The 20,209-nt window shown below is 38.9% G+C and overlaps 1 protein-coding gene across 2 annotated transcripts; it reads right to left on the bottom strand.

Moving 5' to 3' along the window:
• Positions 1-65: 65 nt before the first annotated feature.
• On the bottom strand, positions 66-18,704 carry LRRC72 (leucine rich repeat containing 72). 2 transcript variants are annotated; one of them, XM_054274104.1, is made up of 9 exons: positions 18,671-18,704; positions 17,081-17,154; positions 13,645-13,714; positions 11,511-11,592; positions 10,139-10,252; positions 5,775-5,864; positions 3,726-3,890; positions 2,510-2,537; positions 66-1,027 (listed from the first exon to the last, which is right to left on the bottom strand). In XM_054274104.1, exons 1-9 carry the CDS (start codon positions 18,698-18,700, stop codon positions 862-864), a joined length of 819 nt encoding a protein of 272 aa, XP_054130079.1. In that variant the 5' UTR covers positions 18,701-18,704; the 3' UTR covers positions 66-861. The 2 variants fall into 2 exon arrangements, with proteins under 2 accessions (XP_054130079.1, XP_054130080.1); XM_054274105.1 differs by having other exon boundaries at positions 3,726-3,887.
• Between the last annotated feature and the right edge of the window lie 1,505 nt (positions 18,705-20,209).

Here is a 20,209-nt window from a genome sequence, read left to right as displayed (position 1 = left end):
TGGTGACATTCTCCTGTGACATGCAGGGGACTCCTGTAGCTTGAGTATACAAATTTAACTTCTGGACAATTGGCAGGCAAGAAATGCCTGCCTGGAACTCAGATGTGTAGTCATGCTGCAGTCACCCTCCACTCTGAGGTCTGGGAATGCACAAGTGCTGCTGCCTCCCTGTTCCACTCACAGCCTTTGGGGCTCTCAGGGGTGTTGCTCTTCAAGGATTCTCTGAAATCCATCCCTTCAGGGCAAAAGGGTCAGGGTTTTGGAAGTGTGCTGAATCCCCAGCACCAATCCTGCTTTCATTCTCCCAGTGGTGGAGCCTTGCTCACTGGAAATCTTTGATTCCCCATCAGACCTCATCTCCACCCTGGTTCCTGCAGGAAAGCTGGACTAGATAAGCTCCAGAGAGCCCTGCCAGCACAGACTGTCCTGTGGCTCTGGGCTAACTTAGGAGAGAAGGAAGGAACTCAGCAGACAAGCTACAGCCTGAAAGAAGGGCTTGGAAATGTTTAGAAAGCACCATTGACTTTAAGCCTTGACAGAATGGAAGAAGTATGTGAGGAAGCGTATTATAAGAAATAAAAGTATTTATCCTTAGTTTCCTAAAAATTAGTGTGCAGTTTAGTACTTATGGATAACAAAATTATGGTAAGGATTTCATCTCAACCAACTTTTATTATAACATTGCCACTGTTTATCATTTGTTATCTTAATTTCTTCACTCTCTATACAACATATGAAAAAAGAAATGTTACACTAACATTTTTTTTCTGGAATTTCACTTAATTCGATGTGTGTTGTTGTGTACTTGTTTTATGTTAACCTACTTATGGGGTTAACATGAGAGAGAAAAGTAGGGTTTTTTCATCTAAACTGGACTGTCAGCTTCTCAGGGAGCTCTTCTGCTTTGTTTTCAAGCCGCCTTTCTGGACAGGTGGTTACTTTGTTCCAGTCCACAGAGGAAAATTCCATTAGAGATCTTGTCATTGCCCGCACTAAAACTGCATCTTCAGGGTCCTCAAATGGTACTCTGCAAAAAGAACAAAGCAAGTCCATTACCTGAACATTCCCAAACCCCTTCAGAACTAATTCACAAGACACACTCTCTGGAAAATTAAAGTAGCAGTCATGATGACACTAAAGAGGGAGGATTTAAAAATTTTTAATTTTCAGTAGGTTTTCTTCTACCAAATTTAATAAAGCAGAACAAAATGAAAAAAGGTCAGAGTCATGAGATTCTATTTGAAAAAATCATGCTATAAATTATTTTTTAAGTATTTATAGTAGACTTAAAAATGTTTCTTTGTTTTCAATTTTTTTCCCCAAAAAAGTTGTACTTATATACTTTTAATGCTCTGATTCAATGGACATGATTGAAGTGATTTGGTACCCGTTACTGGAAATGCACATTTATTTCACTGTGGATCTTTTAACTAGCCCACAGGCAAATATCCATTCTCCAAGCTCTGAATGCAGATCACTGTGAGCTGGTGTTGGTGTATCCTGCCACAGCTGCTGTCTGGGAGAGAAAAGCAGCAGATCCACACCATCACAGCAGCACTGACAAGGAACCAAAACCTTCCAACTCACATACAGTGTTAAAACTTTGTCTTACAAGAACTTATTTCTTCAAGATGTCCGGTACTAACACACCTCATAGGAGCCACAGGACTGTCTCCACTGAGTGTCATGCACTTTGTCATGGAAAGACACCTTGCAAAGCCTCAGCATTTCCATAAATGACTCCAGGCAGCTGTACATCCATTCTAGCAATGAGGACAGCCTACTGCACTGAAGGCAGGTAAGACTTAATTGTTCAACAGAAATAACTTGATTTTTAAAGAGCTGTGCTCAGAGTACTGTTAAAGGATATTATATGTAGGCTCTTATTGTTTCCTTCAATGCCTTTTTCAAATCTTCTCATGTGTAAAGCTAGAAAGTAACGCCAAGCCCGATACCTAAAGTTTGCTCTTTGATACCTAAATCTGCTCTTACAAAGTTTGCATCTAAAATGTCATCACATTAAAATGCAACTTTTCTCCTGTCTCAATCCAGACACAGAGATAAAACTTCTACATTTATTTCTATGATTTTGAAACTGAACAGAATAAAATTAACATCACATACAGAATAAAACAATTTCATTCTCCAAGTCATAATATTTTCCAGAGAGTGTGTTTTTGAACAGCTAGTCAGGAGAACATTTTCTGGGACATAATACAGAACAGCTATTCTGATGCTCTAATACTTTGAGCATGCTTTTTCTAGTGATCAGTGTTTGATCTTACAAATAAATGGCACTTTTATGTACCCATTCCCAAATGTGGAATACCTTTCAATACTAAAATTTAGAAACAAACCTAGTGTAGAGTTGCACCTACATTGAATACAAAGACCTGAAACTGTTTCAAATGCTCATTTTTACTAGACATTTTCTCTAGTTAGGAAGAGGAAGAGGAACTTAAATGCTTCAGAGATGCAAAAGGAAGAAGACACTGAAAACATTACTTACCTATTAGTGTTATTTCCAAATTCATGACCTATAAGAGAAAGTTCAAATTATGATGTTAATGGCTGTACAGCAATTTGAGTAGCTGAGAATTGATTGCTATCCTGATCCTAAATTGCTTGTTCAAATTAATTGAAAACTAGCACATGATTTCAAATGTTTAAGATAATATTTTATTCAATTACTATGGAAGCAAGTATTTGCTGGGTTTTAAGTGTAGGTAGTTTTAAGGTTTTTGTATTTTATTTCCTGTAGACATACACATCCAGGATTTTTTTTCCTTCACAGAAAATGATGCCACTGTAGATGTATAAGATTGCAGGGCAGAGATAAAGACAGCTGTCTGCCTGCTTTGAAAATCATCAGCAAAACAAATTATTAAATATGCTTAAACTATCCTCCTTTCCCCAACCTCTTCAAAATCATTGTTAAATACACTGCTTTCAGTTTTACTATTGTGATATATACATTAAAAAAAACTTGCAGGTATTTGATTACTTTCTAAACTTTCATCTACACTATTTAAAGTGCTACAATTTCAGTTATCTATGCACAATGGTGAGGTTTTTATCTTTAGAACATCAAAAGCTGACAGGGTAGTGAGGGATTTCAAAGTTGGTTGTGGATTGTGATACAAGTCTCATGGTTCCAGCTGGTATTTCACCTGCTTTCATGCTGCCTTCAAGATCTGAATGGTTTAAGAACCCTAAAAATTGCTTTATATGCTGTTATAAGACATCATTAAAATACTCCCAGCTTGGAAAGCATAAAGAGGAATCTGCTTACAAAACCAGATACATAAAATTTAGAATACTGGAAGAAAATACTTTCTTCAGGAGATGATCTTGTAAAAGCACTAGAGGGCATCAAAACTCTATGATGCTGAGCACTGAGAGTCAGAAGTCGATTGAGATGTTTTAAATAGAAGTAAAACTAAACACAAGACTCTTACTGACAGAAATTTTTCAGTTATCTTTAAGGACAATTCTGTAACTACAGGTATGACTAGAATTTATCTACCACAATACTCTCAGTAGAAGGATTCATTTGTTGCCTGCTGCTGCCACGACTACTTACTTTATGAAGCAAACCAGCTGAGTTCTCGATGCATTTATATTTTATTATTAAAACCAATAATGTTTTATCAGATGAATGAAAAAAACCATTTCTAATTCAAATGACCTAAAAATGCATGCCTTCCTTCGAGCATTATAAATACCTGAGGGCATTATTGGTCTTCTGGCTGGTTGAGTGCATCTGCCAGATCCCACCGTAGTCCCCAGGGCTGTGTCTGCTCTCTTCTCAAAAGCCACTGACTGCATCATCCAAGCCTTTTTGGGGTTATAGAGATTAAGTGCTGACTCCCTTTCTTTTTGGGTAACTACTGTTAAAAGGGATATGAAAAAAATAATTTTATTTCTATCCGTTGAAAAGGCAGCATACAAAAGGTGTACGTTTTCTTAACAACAATAATAATATTAATTACACAATGTCATGGCAATTCAAAATGGGAACATGGAGTGATACTTTCTAAGGCTTTAGGGTGAAGCCTTATACAGTAAAGTATTTTCTTCTGAGTGCAGTAGGATCAGAAGTTTTAAATGAAGATGCTGGAAAGCAGGATTTTTCGTGCTGCTTAAATGAGATCTCCTGCAGAAGTAAGTAAAGATTTGGAAGTGTCTTTATGAATAGCAAAAACAATTCTTGGTTTAAGACCAGTTCAATTCCCATTGGTCAATTACAGAGAAAATCCTAGGAGTGCAATCAGAAGAAAAATTTAAGTTTTTCCTGTTTTCTATTTTAAAAGAAATAACTTTAATTTTTAAACAAATGGTTTGAGGGTGTTAAATCAAATTGGGGATGGTGGCTTAATTTTATGAACCTTATACTAATCTAGTACTTCAGCTATGGAACAGAAGTCAGCTAAACTTTTAGAACAAGTAACTGGCAGAAGGATTTTCAGTTCAGGGAAGTTTTGGAGTCATGGTGTCTAGGGGACCAATTAGGAAGGAACTGCAGTAGTCATGCCTGAAGGTAGTGGAACATGAGCATATGTCTTGTGTGAAGGAGACAGCCAGGACTATGCTGGTAATGTTCTACAGATGGTGCAGGAGCTTTGTAATGTTTTAGAGAAATATTTCACTAAATAGAAAGTCCAGGATACAGCTTGATACAAATTACTGCCTCAAGTCTTAATCCAGGACTAATTACAGTAGAACTGTAGTTAGGAGATGAAGTCCAGGAAGTTTTAAGGAAGTGTTTCTAGACATGTAAATGCAACAAGGATTTTTCAGCACATTAAGCTCCAGTCATCGCTCCCCAGTCAAAAAGTGCTATTTTAGTAACAGCCTGGCAGATGTGCTGAGCACAAGTGTAACACCAGAGCAAGTGCTCAGGAGAGTGAGGTACCTGTGCAGAATGATGACTCTGTGAGCAAATGGGCACCTGGTCAGATCCAGCAACTCCTCATCAGCCCCTGGCACCTGCTGGGGCCCATCCAGCAGCTTTGCTGCACAACAGCTGCACAGCTCCCCAGCACCTGCACACGTCCTGCACCTGCCTTGCTCAGTCCCTTTTCAAGGTGTTGGATTTTCCTTACTGCTTTCTCACAGAGCTGAGGTAGGAATCAGCTACTTTCTCAGTGCTCCCCAGTAATTTTCAGTCCTGTCAGTCACACAGTTCTCCTTATACCAGAGATAAAAATCACCAAAGGTGATTTTCTGGGTACATTGTGGCATGTTTATGGATTCACTGATTTAAAATCTGGCTATTCTTAAGAAGTTTTTTTTCTCCAGAATTTTCAGTAGACAAGCTATCAAAGATGTCTTGATAACTTGTGGATATTTATTATATTTGAAAGCTTGTTCTGCATTTACCTTATCAAAAAATGTGCATATATGTACTTAAACTGTACAGAAACATGTACAAACCTAAGTAAGCACACTCACCCATGTGAATATACCAGTGAATGCACAGAGATAGGTACACATTTCTCAGCACAAGTTTTTATCTTTACTCAAATAGACAAAGCTACACGAAAAACCAACATAATTTTAAAAGAAACCAAAAACATTTGACAGTGTTTATGCCATGCAAACTCTTTTTTCTTGATAAATCTTACAAAAAACAGGTATCTGGTTCATTAGTTCCCTTCTCTATCAACAAATGCATGTGAAACAACAGACAGGGTAATTTCAGCTATGTTTCCAAACTGGTTAGAACCAAAAGCAACTGACAGTGCTTTGTGAGAGAGGAAAGCAATCCTTACACTTCCTGTCCAGGAGCTGAACTGAAGGAAGGAAGTAAATCACATAGAGCCTGTAGTCTGGATCGTATTCCAGAGGGTTATGGAATAGGTCTGCAAAAAAACACAGAAAAAAAGCCCCAATGTCACAAAAAAGCAAATCCAGCAAAACAACAACTTTGCAAGGCAGGACAATTAAAGGTCACTAGGAGCCAAAGATTTTGTACAAAATATCAAATTCAGATTGTTCTTAGGCTGCATAAACACTTTACCCGTGTGAAATTACTCATCTAAACATGGACTGCAGGAACTGACTTACTGCAGAGCATGCAAAATACCACAGGCAAGATCTGAGCAAAGGTGTCATCGTGCACTCCAAACCTTTATAGCAAAAAACACTGATGTGTTTGCCTTTGATTTTCTTATGTAGTGTTAGGTAATCCCTATTTTAAATAGCAACGGTCTTTTATGTGTGACAGCTTAAATGTAAGACACAAATTTTGTAGGAGGAAGGAGTTTTTAATATCAGATGATCACCTAGGACACTATCAGAGCTGATAAGAGGCTGTATCCCACAGATACAATATAAAATGCAAATACACAGCCTTCTGATATTTTGACAGATGATGAGTTTGAAAACTCAAGAATCATAAGAGAATAATGTTTCAGAGGGCCTTAATTCCTAAGAACCTGGGTTCTAGTTGCATTCCTTGACACTGGAGATACCAAGCTCCAAAAGCTCATTAGCAACTTGGCTAAAATGTTTATGTTCAGGTTCACACTACCTGTCTAACCAAACCTTTTCAACACACAGACAGGTATCAGCCCTGTGCTGCTGCTTGGCCAGGTGTGGAACATGAGCCTAGCTCACATGCCAAATCAGTTTGTTTAGTGACAGTGATATCTGAGGCTGATTAAAATAGAAACTGGCTCATTCACAGATGAGCTAATAAACAAGCAAGTGTTGTAGGGTGGGACCTCTTTTCTAAATAAAAAACATTATAATGCTTTTTATCTCCTTATACAAATGCTGTTCTTCTAAGACAGTAAAAATAATCAGGAGGCTGTCACCTTGACATGAGAGCAGGGTAAAAAATCCTAAATTAATCATCTTTACAACTACTGCTAGTCTGCAGTCATCTGTTTTTCTCTTTCTGAGGAGAGGCTGTGACTAATACTTGCTCTAAGGTAAAAAAAAATATGTCATTTAGCAGTTAGGGAGAGGAGGATGGTATTAGAGAAGCAAGTAAGAGATAGTAGAAGAAAAAAGTCAGAAAATATTCCACAGAGATTTGTAATGTACAAGATGTAATTTCATGTTCTTCAGGACTGCTGAGAGGGCTCAGTGTTTGATGGGATTTAGCAGGTATTTTGAAGATGCAACAAGGCTGGAATGAGCATTTGTCCTCTCCTTCATAGAAAACACCTGTTCATGTATTCAGAGAACTTTTGATTTTAATTCTTAAACATATTTTTAAAAATTGCTGTACTTAAAATTAGTAAAACACCCACGAGGTGGCAGCAAAAGAAAGTTCTATGTTAACTGAATGATTTTTTTTTCCCTAGAAAGTGTTAATCAGAAAGAATATTATGTATGTATCTGATAAGTCTATTCTTGAGTTGAGAAAATATACCACAGCACTCCAAAGAGAAAAATGTTTCAGAAGGATCTCTAAAAGCAGGTATGTTTGGAAGTGGAATAGAATAAAGATTCAAGAGAATATTTTCCAAGGCACAAAACAGGTCTGATATTAAACTTGTGAATCTGGATGCCGCTTGGATTATGTCTCTGCTCAACAACACTGATTTGTAGGTTTGTTTTAGAGAATGTGCACTTTTCTACTACTCATTTTTACAACAAATTCAACCCTTGTACAGATCAAGATGGTTTTGTTTTACAAAACATCTGGGATCAATTTCTGGCTGAGCTATCTCCTTTCTTGTCAAGGTCATGCAATTTTAGTTGTACAAATTAGGATAATGCTTTCTTCCTCCACAGTTTTGTCTGTTTTCTCTATTTGGAGTGTAGGAAAACAGTGTGCCTCTGCCACATGGGGCAGAAACATAGTGAACAACAGAGTTTCCTGAGGTCTAGCAGCAGGATGCTATCAGCTGTGGACAATAAATCAGTTGAGGCAATTTACAGAGTACGTAACAAAAATCTTGGATTCCAAAAGGGAGATGTGAGCACAGGGTGAGCCCATAAGGCAGCACTCTGAATCTCCCAAAAGGCTGCAGTTGTAGGCAGCACGTGCAGTAAATCTTCTGAAGCTGAGTGTCTTCCCTAGACACCTGCTGAAGGATGGTTCTTATGCTACACATCCAGCGCAGGGCAGTGGCTAAAATCACAAGAGAGTCTTCAGCAAGAGAAATGCAACATTTTGGCAGCTGGATGCCACTCCTGAAGCAAACAATAATAGTGTGTTTTAATAGTTCTATTGTCCCCAAGAGCTACAAAATAATAAAATGTTAAGTATCCAGAAGCTCTATTGAGGGTTAGCAAGTGACTTTTTTTCTTTAAATCAGATTAGCAATAAAAAAGATCTACTTCATAACAGTGAGAAGATCTACTTCATAAAAGTAGTAAAAGTAGTAAAAGTAGTAAAATATCTACTTCATAAAAGTAGTAAAATTAGTAAAAGAGAAGATCTACTTCATAAAAAAGATCTACTTCATAACAGTGAGGTTTTGTTTTCTAAAAGTGAGTTGTGGACACAGCCCTTTGCAAAGCTACACAGTGCAAATTCTGCACCCCTTCAATATTTATTAATATTGCAAGAAGGCAGATAAATTATATAGTAATACAATAAATAGGATATGACTTTTAAAATTTATTTTGTTCATTTACTAATTTAATTTACTTCAAATATGAGAGAGCATTTTATTAACCCAGTAGAGACCTGCTAATTTGAGAATTCATCATTACAAAATCCCCTTGAAGTAAACATGTTGACAATCTTTTTCAGGACTGCAAAGATCATGAAGGAATGACTTTAAAGTTATGATTATTAAGGTCATTAAGTTTCTCCCACTGATTACTTTTTATTCTTGTACAAATATTTGAACTAAACAACAATTTTTTTTTTTAAATTAGGGTAGATCAGTATATTATATATATTGTTTGATTGTTCTTTCAGACACTTCTGTGGTGGTGGCTGGTCCAATTTGCATACAATTTTCACTGTGCCTTTGTAACTGCCATCTATAATAACTCAGCAGCACTTTAACTATCTGCTCTGTATTTCCCACAGATGGTTGCAACAAGAACAACAAACTTCCTGTGCTTGTTGAAGCTCCTTATTAATTTGTAGAGCTAACATTAAATTCAAGTGACTGCACCATTCATACATAGGATGTCTCTCCAGACGCTGCCTAATCACTTCAAACAACTGCACTCTTAAATGGACTCATTTTTCAATCTTGCATATAATGACAAGAATTTCAATAGTTTGGCTGGCATGTTGTCTTCCTAAATACTTGATTTGTTTTTATTAGTTTCAGTTCAGGGTCAAGTTCAATTAAAAGTTTAATTTTTCATTCATATTTTCCTTTCCCACAATCACACATTCAGTTTTCTGAATGCTTAAGGAGGTGTTATGGCCTGGTGACATTCTGACATTCACCTCCTTAACCATGTCACCAAGGCACAAAACTTGTTTACTGTCTTCTCCAAGCACTAAGCATTTGGCATGACCTACGTTGACATTCCTTTAAGAATCATGGAAAAACACTGCTTATATTTTCATTTTCAATACCTTATTAGCATATAATCCTACCTTCTTATATTGTAACTTAGTGGCCACCAACACTGTCTTGCATGACTTCATTTGAAATTTCAGAGATGGTGCAATTTTCATTTTCAGCCAGTGTATCAGAAAGTATGCTCCTTAACAGACATTGTTATGAGTAATACCTAAAGTACATTTACTAGACTCTAGAAATCCAGTCTGCCAAAAAGATGCAGAAAGGAAGTTCTATAAGCAAGAGAATTAATGAGGCAGGAATCTGGGCTCTATAAGCTATCACTCACAGTCCCAACAGCAGTTAACACCCATTTTTCAACTCCTTTCACCTCTATGATAATCTCACCCTACTCCTGGTTCCATTACAGAGAGGCAGCTGTAAACTGCTTAGACACCATCCAAGCTACTGGCAGCCAGCAGCCAAAAAGTTAACTTCTGAACTCACTTAGCAGTTTTTCCTCAGTTGAGGTACTCTTTGTGGAATTTTCATGTCTTAGAGATCTCTTTCTTCTGTCCAATTTGGCTGAAATTGCTAATTAGCTTCAAAAGCTATTGGCAAATGATGTGGAAATAGACAAGAAACATCCTGATAAGACACTAAAAAGCTACTACTTGCTATTCTGCAAAATAAAAATAAGGTATTACTTAGAGTCTGCAAGCTTATCATTCCTTTCAATTCCTTCACTGTTTTGCCAAGTTTTCTTAAGTCGTTGTTGTGAAGAAACAGAATCTGTAAGGAACATAGGTGTTTCAGAGCACCTGAAATAAAATGAAAAATAATTAATCATTCTCACCATAGCTGCCTTTATTAGAACATTATTTTGCTATGCTGTACACTGAATTTGGTATTTTAGTTATCTATGTATGCCTGTCTTTTAGTAACACATTGCATGAGGTGTTAATTAAGCAACAAATTAAAGATATTTCAATAGTTCAATATTAATTAAACAATAAATTAAAAATATTTCAATATCCTTTTCATCTTTCTAGTCACATCCTTTAAGCACATGCCTTTTTTTATTCCAATTTTTTCCATTTGTCCACATTACCTTGCATCAACAAATCAGCTTCAATTGCAACCTCTCTTCTACCTCCTTTCACTCCTCCTATATCTCCGTAATCTTTGGTTAATTAATTTCCTTTTACCTTGACCTAATATTCCCTTTGCCTGACAAAGAACAGTGTATGCCTAATACGACCTTTGTCTGACAAGTAGTAAATAGTGCATTCCTTAGAAAATAGTTCTGTCTCAAGTAATTATTGATGTATTAAAAAGCTGTTACAAAATATTGCTTTGACCCAGACTGTGTTCACATCCTCGCAGATCAAGATATCTCATTTTCCAAATAATATACAGCATTTTGTTCACATTTCTTTACTAATGATACCCTTCTGTTTATCCATATTTTGTTATCATCTGTATTGTCTCTTGTATCTATGTTTATGTCTTTCAAAGATAAAGTTTGTTTGAAATCTCACAGAAACAAATCAACATCATTTCTCATCCAGCATTTCATAGGGACAGAAAAAAAGATAAATTAACATTTTATATGTCTAAAATAGTTTGAAATGTATTATGCTTTGGCCTGTTCACTCACAAATTTAGAAGTCTGGTAAAGCCATTTAATCTACAAGGACAAGCAAAACTAAAATACAAGTATAAGACAGATGCATTTTTAAAATAAATCAAGTTTGGCAGTAACTTTGCAAAATACTTCTGGTTATAAATTCTCAATATTAAATATGATCATGCAAGATCAAAAATATTTCACAATTGCCTGACATAAAGTGAATGACATTTCATCCCTTAAACCAGAATAAACAGATCACCTTATTGTCACTCAAGTATGTTGGAAAAATTAAATATCTAATAATTAACATGTATTAATTATACATACATAGGATCTTTCAACCAGTAAGTTACTTGCTGTAATCCAGTTTTATAAATTTGAATGCCAATACAGAAAAAAGCAAGTATAGGCCTCTGTTCAACAACTTAAAAAGGGAAGATTGGTACCTGATATATCTGTCAACTCATTATTGTTGAGATAGAGTTCAGTCAAGTAACAGTTTTTGATCAAGAAGGTTAAATCTTGGATCTGAAATTAGAGTTAAGCAAGCTGTTATATGTCACTCTGAATGTGGTGTTGGAGAATTATAAACATGGCCTCTGGAAAACTGTTTAACCACAGGTAGTTCCTTATATTTCTGTTTAAGACTCTTGGTTTAAGGATTCTCTTGACAACTGAACCTTCATTAGAAGTACTAATTACAAATCAAATATAAGCAGTAGAGCCTTACCTAATTTTTTGAACTACACATTTAGCATTTGTATTTGGAAAGAGATTTCTTCAAATGACTGGTCTCCACACTTTCTCTCCTTCTATTCATATTCGAAATAATTTTTATTGTTAAAAGACCCTTGTAGAGCATAATTATTCTATGTTGGTTTAAGAATATTCCTGAAATATGTCATTTGAATAAACCCAGCATCTTGTTTTTAAATTGCTTTTTTACCAGCAAGCTCAAAGAGCACAAAATGGTTCTTATGGTTCTTATTCATCAGAAATGTCATCTAATCATACTCAGAGAATCAATTAGTTACAGAATAAAAAATCAGTATGAATATGGGTGTGTTCCAAATAAAGAGTTATCTTCAGTTCCTATGGAATCACTCCTTGTTTGGAGAAGCTCAATTCCAACACACTTTTGACTCCAGTGCAGGGTAAAGTATCTGCAGTGGGACAGCAAGCTGACCTTTATAATCACTGAGAAATGGGAGTACTAATGGTGCTGAACTTTTTGTCTTACAGTTTAAATGCAAGAACAACAAACAGAATTTCATTCCTGACTCTGTGAATTCTGTGACAAAAAGTAGTTTGTCAGGAAAGGAATTATTTCAGTCCTTGAATTTTGCCACTGACTCTGAAATCAATGTGCTTTGCTCTGTGTATTAACAGCACCTAAAAGCTGGAAGGAAGAGCACAAGACAGAAGTTTTTCCACTCCTTTGTACAATGGTTTTCCCTATGTTTGGCAAGTTTTGTTTTCAGAATCATTGGAAGTTTGTTTTTTTTCTGATAAAATCATTAAGTACAGAAAAATATGCTGCTCCTATTGAGGCATTTCAGTAAGACTTCTATGAAAAGCCACTGAGTGACTTCTCCACATAAGTTATATAGAACAACAAAAGAATGTTCTTTGTTACTGCTGAGGTAAGAAAAGTGAGAGTTGTGGAAAACTCCAATTTATTTATTTTTTTGATCATCAAGAGCAGTTCAGCTTAGTCATCAGGCCATTTCTTCTTTTTCTTTAATGTCCTTCCACTATACAAGGAAAAGCCCTATTATACCTGTGATTTTAGTTTAACACTTTAATATATCTATGCATTTTCTCTTTTCATAAATAGTTAGTAGAGATCTTCTGATGAATTGGACATAAGATGCCATATAACTGATGTTAGCCTGGGGCATCAGATATACATGTACTCTGAAGTGACAGGGAATGCAAATTTATTCTTTCTGCTGCTTGCAGCTCTACTTATTTACCTGAGCAAGCAATTCTGGAGATGGAAGAATTTGGGCACACTGTAGGAGTCATGTAAACTACAGTACAGTAAAATATTCATACCCTGTCATCCCTAGACCTGCAGGAGTGCTTCCTGTGCACAGGGAGAAGCTCATTTCACAGAGTTTTATGTCACTCTCATGTGCATGACATCAAAAAGGAGCCTCACCTCAGCCACCAGCCTGCCAGGAAATAAACTATGCATGTCTGCCAGAATATAAAAGAAGAGCCTTGCATTTTCTGCACTCCACTCCTGTCCCACAGCTGCATCACTCCTCAGCCTGTTCCAAGAACTGCCTGCTCCAATTACACTGGGAGCTCAGGAATTAGCACAAAACCTCATCTCCTTAAATAGAATTTATAAATCTAATGTGAATCTAAAGGAAAATATATAGCTCTGCAATGTCAAATTAAAAAAAGAGTTTTCTTCAAATCTGTTATATTTGACAGTTAAATTAGCCTGGAAATTGAAAAGAATCTATTTGTTTGACAATAGATACAATACTTTATGCTAGAAAAGACCACAAAATAATAATCAGGGAGTACAGATGCATTGTTCTGCTCTTTAAAGGAATATCTAATTACCTTATTGTTGTTAATCCACAAATACCTTAATCTGCGAAACTGGGATAGACTTGGGATACTTCTCAGTCCTCTGATGGGAGAAAAACAAAAGAGTAATAAATTTCTTAACATTAATAATGCTTACGAATTTGATAAATATTTTATTTTCCATAAATAATATTAGACAAGAACCAGAAAGACACACTTCCTAAGAATGTATAGTACAGAAAGACACAAAGAGAAGGTGGCAGAGACAATGTAAGCACTCTGCACACCTGCAAACATAACAAGGCAGCAGGTGGCAAAGAAACAGGAACAAAATAAGTGATACATTAATTGCTTTTCCATAACAGCATGAGTTATGAGTCTGAGTCACATGTACTTTGCACTTTGTAGAAATCCTGCTCAGAACACAGGAGGAGAGGTTTGGCACCCTGGGGACATGAAGCTAAAGCAAAACTGCTTTGAAGGTGCAGTGGGGATTGTCCAGCCACAGTGCCAGAGGAGCCAACAGAAGACAGACATCAAGCATGTCAATGTGCATTTTTTATTATTCTTCATATTAGTGTATATTGTGAAATTTTGCCTTTTTCCATTCCTGTCCTGTTCTCATGGAAACTTAGTACATCCACTGAGGCTGAAATGATCTCCCCTGTGCTAGTATGGTTTTGTGTTCCATTGTGTATCTAGCACTTTGAGCTTGCTAGTGTGCTATAAATAAAAAATTGCCTACTGACCAGAAAATATTAGTGAGCTACCAAGTGATTTTAACTAACTGCTCTTCTTTATTTTCATTGCTATAAATAAATGTTCTTAATTTCCAGTAGAAAAATTATAGATTACTTTTACCTGACAATTTTTAATCGCCATAATAAAAATTTTCTTGTGGATTTTAATGTGTTGCAAGATGAAGGCCAGTGTTTCAGAAGGTAAAAAGACTGATAAAAATTTACCTCATATCATCAGGCTGAAGGCATGTTTGTTTTCCAGCTGTATAGTCTGGTCTCTATCTTTCCATGCTGTCTTTTTACTTGTTGGGTTGTTTTTTTTCCAACACACCCTCCAGGTACAGACAAAGGGAGGGTGGATGCCTTTTCTCATCTTGCAAATGAAAAGTCTGTCAAGAGCAAAGCCTACAAAGTTGAGGCACTGTACTTTTAGTCCCTTGTATTACTGCAAATCAGATTATCCTCTCATGTTGCTACTTTAAACTGTTTCTTTGGCTTCCTCAGATAAGCCATAGGAACTAACCCTGCAAACACATACTTAATGTGTCTGCTGTCACAAGTAACAGAAAAAGACATTACTGCAAGTGGCAGGGACAAGCAGATGGCTGATGACAGGACATGCAGAGCTCCTACAGAGCTCCTGTTTAATTCTCCTGTGCATCCCTGAACTACATTTCAGGTAAAAAAGCCAAAATTTTTTATATTCTTGGTCACTGCCACTCTATAACTAGATATAGATTTACATTTAATTGGCTTTACTCCCTGTCTAGTAACAGCCTCATCTTCACTATTTCCAAGGCTCAATCTGTTGGTTTTTTCGTTTTGGTTTGCTGCTTTTTTTTTTTTTTTTCATATTAAGGCATTTAATTTGCCCCAGGTAGAGCTTAATTCCTCTAACATTTTAAAAGAGCCTGTCCTTTTCTACATGCCTTCCAGACTTTGTATGTCTTTTATAAACTGATCCTTTTTGGCCTGCAGCACTCTTTTTCTACCTACTGCTAAGTTAATCAGTTTTCCGGGGATGACAGCTTTCAGCGTCCAAAATACATTGTTTCATGTTCCTTTAATGGTAGTGGTTTAAAAATATAAACTCATTCCCTCTTATTTGATTAACTTCAATTTTTTTTCCATTTTCTTACTTCAGCTATCAGAAAAATATGCCAAACCAACACTAAAGGAGGCATGATCTGATACTGAGATTGGCTGGGGTTCAAGTTTATATAAACTGATATAGAATAAAAGGAGTTCATTTCTATCCAATCATGAAAGAATCCATCTGGCATCATCTTTACCAAAATGGTTTAATGGGAAGACAGATCACTTACTTATATGCTACGTGAACATTTCTTTTTATTCTATACCAAAAAAATACTTGAAAGCTAGTGAGGGCACACATTTAAGCATTTAAAAATAGAAAATATGCCAATTAAGATTGTATACACAGTCTTAATTCTTTACATCTGTGGTATAATAATTGTATTGTTTAGAAAGTATGTAGATATGCCCCTCGTAATTTTCTCATTATTGAAACTTCTCCCTTAAATTTTATCTTTTTTCTTCTTTCTAAAATGCACATTTTAAGAAATCTGACAGTAACTATATGTTTTACCTCACAAAGCATGAAATACTTTCTTGATGTAAATCAGGAGACGTGATAAGGAATTTAAACATATTAGTGAGCACATTTAGATTTTCAAGACCATATAATTTCCACTAAAAACAGACTAGACAATACTGAAAGCCCTTAATCCCTTAAGACTTTTTTTTTCACTCATTGGACCAAGAGACCTTAAAAACCCTGTCCCTGAATTATGAAACTAGGTTAGTTTTTCTATATGCCATCAACCATGTGAGCAGTGGATGCAGTTGGGAGGCTGCAGACAGGTATGCAACACTTGGAATTGTGCCCTGGCCAGAAATTCCAAGCACGCTTTCCCAAAACTTTGAAGTATGTCCTGTCATGTATCCATCCCTCTATGGCAGCCTCTCAGCGTGTTCATGCTGCAGCACACACCTCTATCAACCCAGATCACCCACAGGTTCATGAAAGTTTGCCTTCCTTCACTCAGCATGTCTTCTCATCTGCCCTACATCTCAAGCTGCTTCATTAAGCTCTCAGAGGAGATCAGCTCTCTCATCAGTACTGCCTGCCCAAAAGAAGTGTTCTTGTGCTTGGATTCACTTTATCTTGCCCTGCCCTCCCTTCAGTTCTCAGCAGTACAGATGCAGGTAATTTCAAGGGTGGTACCACTGAGTTTTGCCATTGCAGTAACACATTTCTTCAGGGAGGTCAGAAATTTGGCAGTTCCTAGACTGGGCAGGTCCCGTGTTCTTTCATTTGCCTTCTTGATACTCCTTCCACCCAGACTTATGTGCCTGTTGGAACAGGCAGAGATCAGCCCATCAGCTCGCCCTCCTCTGCTCCCCATGGCAGAAATTCAGGTACAACTCTGGGAACTCACAGACCCTCAAGCAACTCTGGGCTGCTGGAGACAAATTGTGTATCTAGGGATGAGGCTGTTAGCTGTGAGCACAGTGCTGCTGTGTGTCTGTGCACTTTTACCATTTCTTCATTCACAACATGTATGGACTATGTAAGAACATGATTTACTGGTATTTCAAATATAAATGATGTTCAGAGTTCCTGGTACAGAAAGCACTGTGAGAGATTTCCATTTACTGCGTGCTCTACTTTTAGTAAAAGTCAAAACAAGAAACATTTTACTTACTGTCTAGCCAGATACAGTGCCACGACATCCACATTGCTCTTATAGCCACAAATCTTCAGCTGCTTTTCTATTGCCTGACAGTACACAGTACATTTGTCAGTATAATATGCTGCATCTCTATGGAGTCATTACATTGTAACATATGTGAACTCAGTGTTTAAAGTAACCAAAATTAATACATGTATCACAGCACCTTATTACAGCAAACCGTAACATAATCTAAGAGATAGAGCGGTATTAAATTTCCAGTCTGTATTTTAAATTGATAAAAATACTCTGGTGATTAGGCTACACTCACACTAATTTTCTTTTCCTGTGGAGAATCATAGATGGTAGACATGAAACGAGAAATTAACATATGTTAACTGGAGAATGGGCTTCTCGCTCAGGTCAGCTACCCCAGTACTTGTGATAAGCAAGGAAACTGCTTACTTTGCACTACAGTTGCAACTTTATTTTATGCAGCTTTACTTTAAACGATGCACGTGACCTTTTAAAACTACACATCTAGAAAACTCTGCTTGTACATTTAACATTGAAAAACGCAGACACGATTTTTATTTTCAGAGTATATCCCTGTGTCATAACTTGCAAAAGCAACAAAATCCATTAACGTAAGAATTATGGATGTCTCTTACTAGTGGTTGATAAAAACTAAAATGCCTATCAGAAAAAGTGGGTTTAATACACAAGCTATTGTGCCCAACATCATTATGACCACTATTGTTTAAAACACAAAATTGATACAACTTCACAAGCACAAGATGGCTTGGAAGCACCGACAGGCATGTCGAGAGTGGCCTGTATTGGCTGCATAACCACTGCAGCGTGTTCTGGGTGTGCTAAACCGACACAAAATAATTTGCTAATGAGTGAGACGTGTGGCAGTCTCCGGCCAGAGGCAGCCAGGCACACGCAGGCCGCCTGTTCCCCACAGCGCCTGTGGGACCCTGCCTTTTGCCCAGAACTGGGCACGGCCAGCTGCCAACTGCGGGTGTCGGGAAGGTCTGGAAAAAATGGCCATAGTTTTGTTACTACACGTGCACAATGCGCCCATGGAACACCAGGTGATCTCTGGAGAAAAGCAGCTGTGAGACACCCCAAGTCAGGCACTGAGGGACACAGCGATGGGGAGTGCCGACCTGACAACGGGGCACACCTACGGCAGAGAGCACTAACCCGGGGCAGCGTTTCACAGGAAGGCTGTGCTCAAAGATCCGTATTTCGCACGCTCCGTTAGGCGACAGCTCATCCTCTCCCCACCCTGGAGCCCCGGCCCTGTCAGCCTCGGCCCGGCGCCGCAGCACCACGCGGGCCCGGGAAGGACAGGGAAGGCTGCCCGGGCTCTCTCGGATGATCCCAGCCGCTCGCTGCCGCCCCGCGGGGGAGGACGGAGCGCGCCTCGCCTCGGGGTGCGGTGGCGGTGCCGAGCAGAGCGAGAGGCCGAGGGCCAGGCCGCTGGGACCGGGCTGGTGCGACGGGCCGGGCCGGGCCGAGCCGAGCCGGAGTGGCCGCCGTTCCGGGCGGGGCCGGGCGGGGAGAGGAGCGAGCAGGGCGGGCCGAGGGGAGAGGAGGGGCCGCCCCACTCACCTGCCCGCCGGCCGTGTCGGCCGCCGCCATCTTAGAGCCCTGCTGTGGGCGGCCGCTGGCCAGGATCGCGAGATGCGGGCCGAGCTGCGCTGGGCCGGACGGGCCAGACCGGCCGGGCCAGGCTGGAGTGGGGTTTCGGGGCTAGGACCCCCGGCACGCACCTGGAATCACGGAATCGGTTTAAGAAAGTACCTCTGAGATAATCAAGTCCAACCTATGACTGATCACCACCTCCTCCACTAGATCGTGCCACTGAGTGCCACATCTAGTCTTTCCTTAAACATCTCCGGGGACAGTGACTCCACCACCTTCCCGGGCAGCTCATTGCAATGTCTAACCACGCTTTTTGTGAAGAAATTATTTCTTCCTCTGGCACAGCTTGACACTGTTCTCTGGTCTGGTCACTGGTTGCTTGGGAGAAGAGACCTACCCCCACCTGGCCACAGCCTCCTTTCAGGGAATTGTAGAGAGCAATAAAGTCTCCCCTGAGCCTCCTTTCCTCTAGGCTAAACAACCCCAGCTCCATCAACCACTTCTCATAAGAGTTGTGCTCCAGACTCCTTCCCATCTCACTTGCTCTTCTCTGGACATGCTCCATCACCTCAATGTCCTTCCTGAGCTGACAGTCCCAGAACTGGACCCAGTAGCAATGGTGTGACACTGAAATGGGAGCCCCAGCCTGGGCGTGAATCAAGGCAGGGCTTCATGCTGGGGAAGGGGCTTGATGGCGAGCGAGGGGTACCCACATCAGGAGCCAGGATTTGGGGAAGGAGCTTGATGGCAAGCAAGGGGTACCCACAGCCGGAGCCAGGATCTGGGGAAGGAGCTTGATGGCAAGCGAGGGGTGCCCACACTGGGAGCCAGGATTTGGGGAAGGGTCCTGGGTGGGCCAGTGAGAGACTGTGGTGGGCAGTGGGTAGGGGGAACTGGGAGAGACCTCTGATACCTCTGGGCTGTCTCCTGGATCACATTTGCTCAAAACTCATATTTGCTTTTTTTTTTTTTTAAACTATATTCCTATGGTTTCTTTATTTTTAAGCACAGATCCTGTGTCTATGTACGTATATCACAGAATCACAGAATTAATTAGGTTGGAAGAGATCTCTGAGATCATTGAGTCCAACCTATGACCAAAACCCATCATGCCCACTAGACCATTGCACTAAGTGCCACATCTCGTCTTTCCTTGAAAACCTTCAGGGACTGAGACCCCACCGCCTCCCCGGGCAGACCATTCCAATGTCTAATCACCCATTCTGTGAAGAAATTCCTCCAGAATACATGTCACTTATAAAGAAAACACTTGTGCATTTAATTTACAGCTAATTCACACCGTATGTATTACTCCCTTGCAACTTGCAAATCACCTTGGTGCCTGAGAGCTCCTCTCCCGTGCCGGCTCCTGGAGTGGGCCCACTGCTGTGACAGTGCTTTGGATTGAGTTTGGCTGTAAAGGAACACAAAATGTTTATGACATCCACATGTGCAAGCAACTGTTGCCATGTTGCTATTTTTATAACTATTTTACTGCATAGCACA

Source organism: Melozone crissalis, unplaced genomic scaffold (assembly GCF_028551555.1).
Source record: "Melozone crissalis strain CALT ecotype California unplaced genomic scaffold, PUWL_Pcris_2 ptg000016l_1, whole genome shotgun sequence".
Classification (NCBI taxonomy): Eukaryota; Metazoa; Chordata; class Aves; order Passeriformes; family Passerellidae; genus Melozone; species Melozone crissalis.
The sequence above is the reverse complement of the archived record's forward strand: the minus strand, read 5'-3'. Positions and strand labels throughout refer to the sequence as shown.

Coding starts and splice junctions, on each gene's coding strand:
- LRRC72 (XM_054274104.1), bottom strand. CDS start 18,700: ATGGCGGCGGCCGACACGGCCGGCGGGCAG. Junction 2,538..3,725: donor AAGACCAATAATGCCCTCAG/GTATTTATAATG, acceptor TTTCTCTTATAG/GTCATGAATTTGGAAATAAC. Junction 1,028..2,509: donor TTTGGAAATAACACTAATAG/GTAAGTAATGTT, acceptor TTCTTTTTGCAG/AGTACCATTTGAGGACCCTG.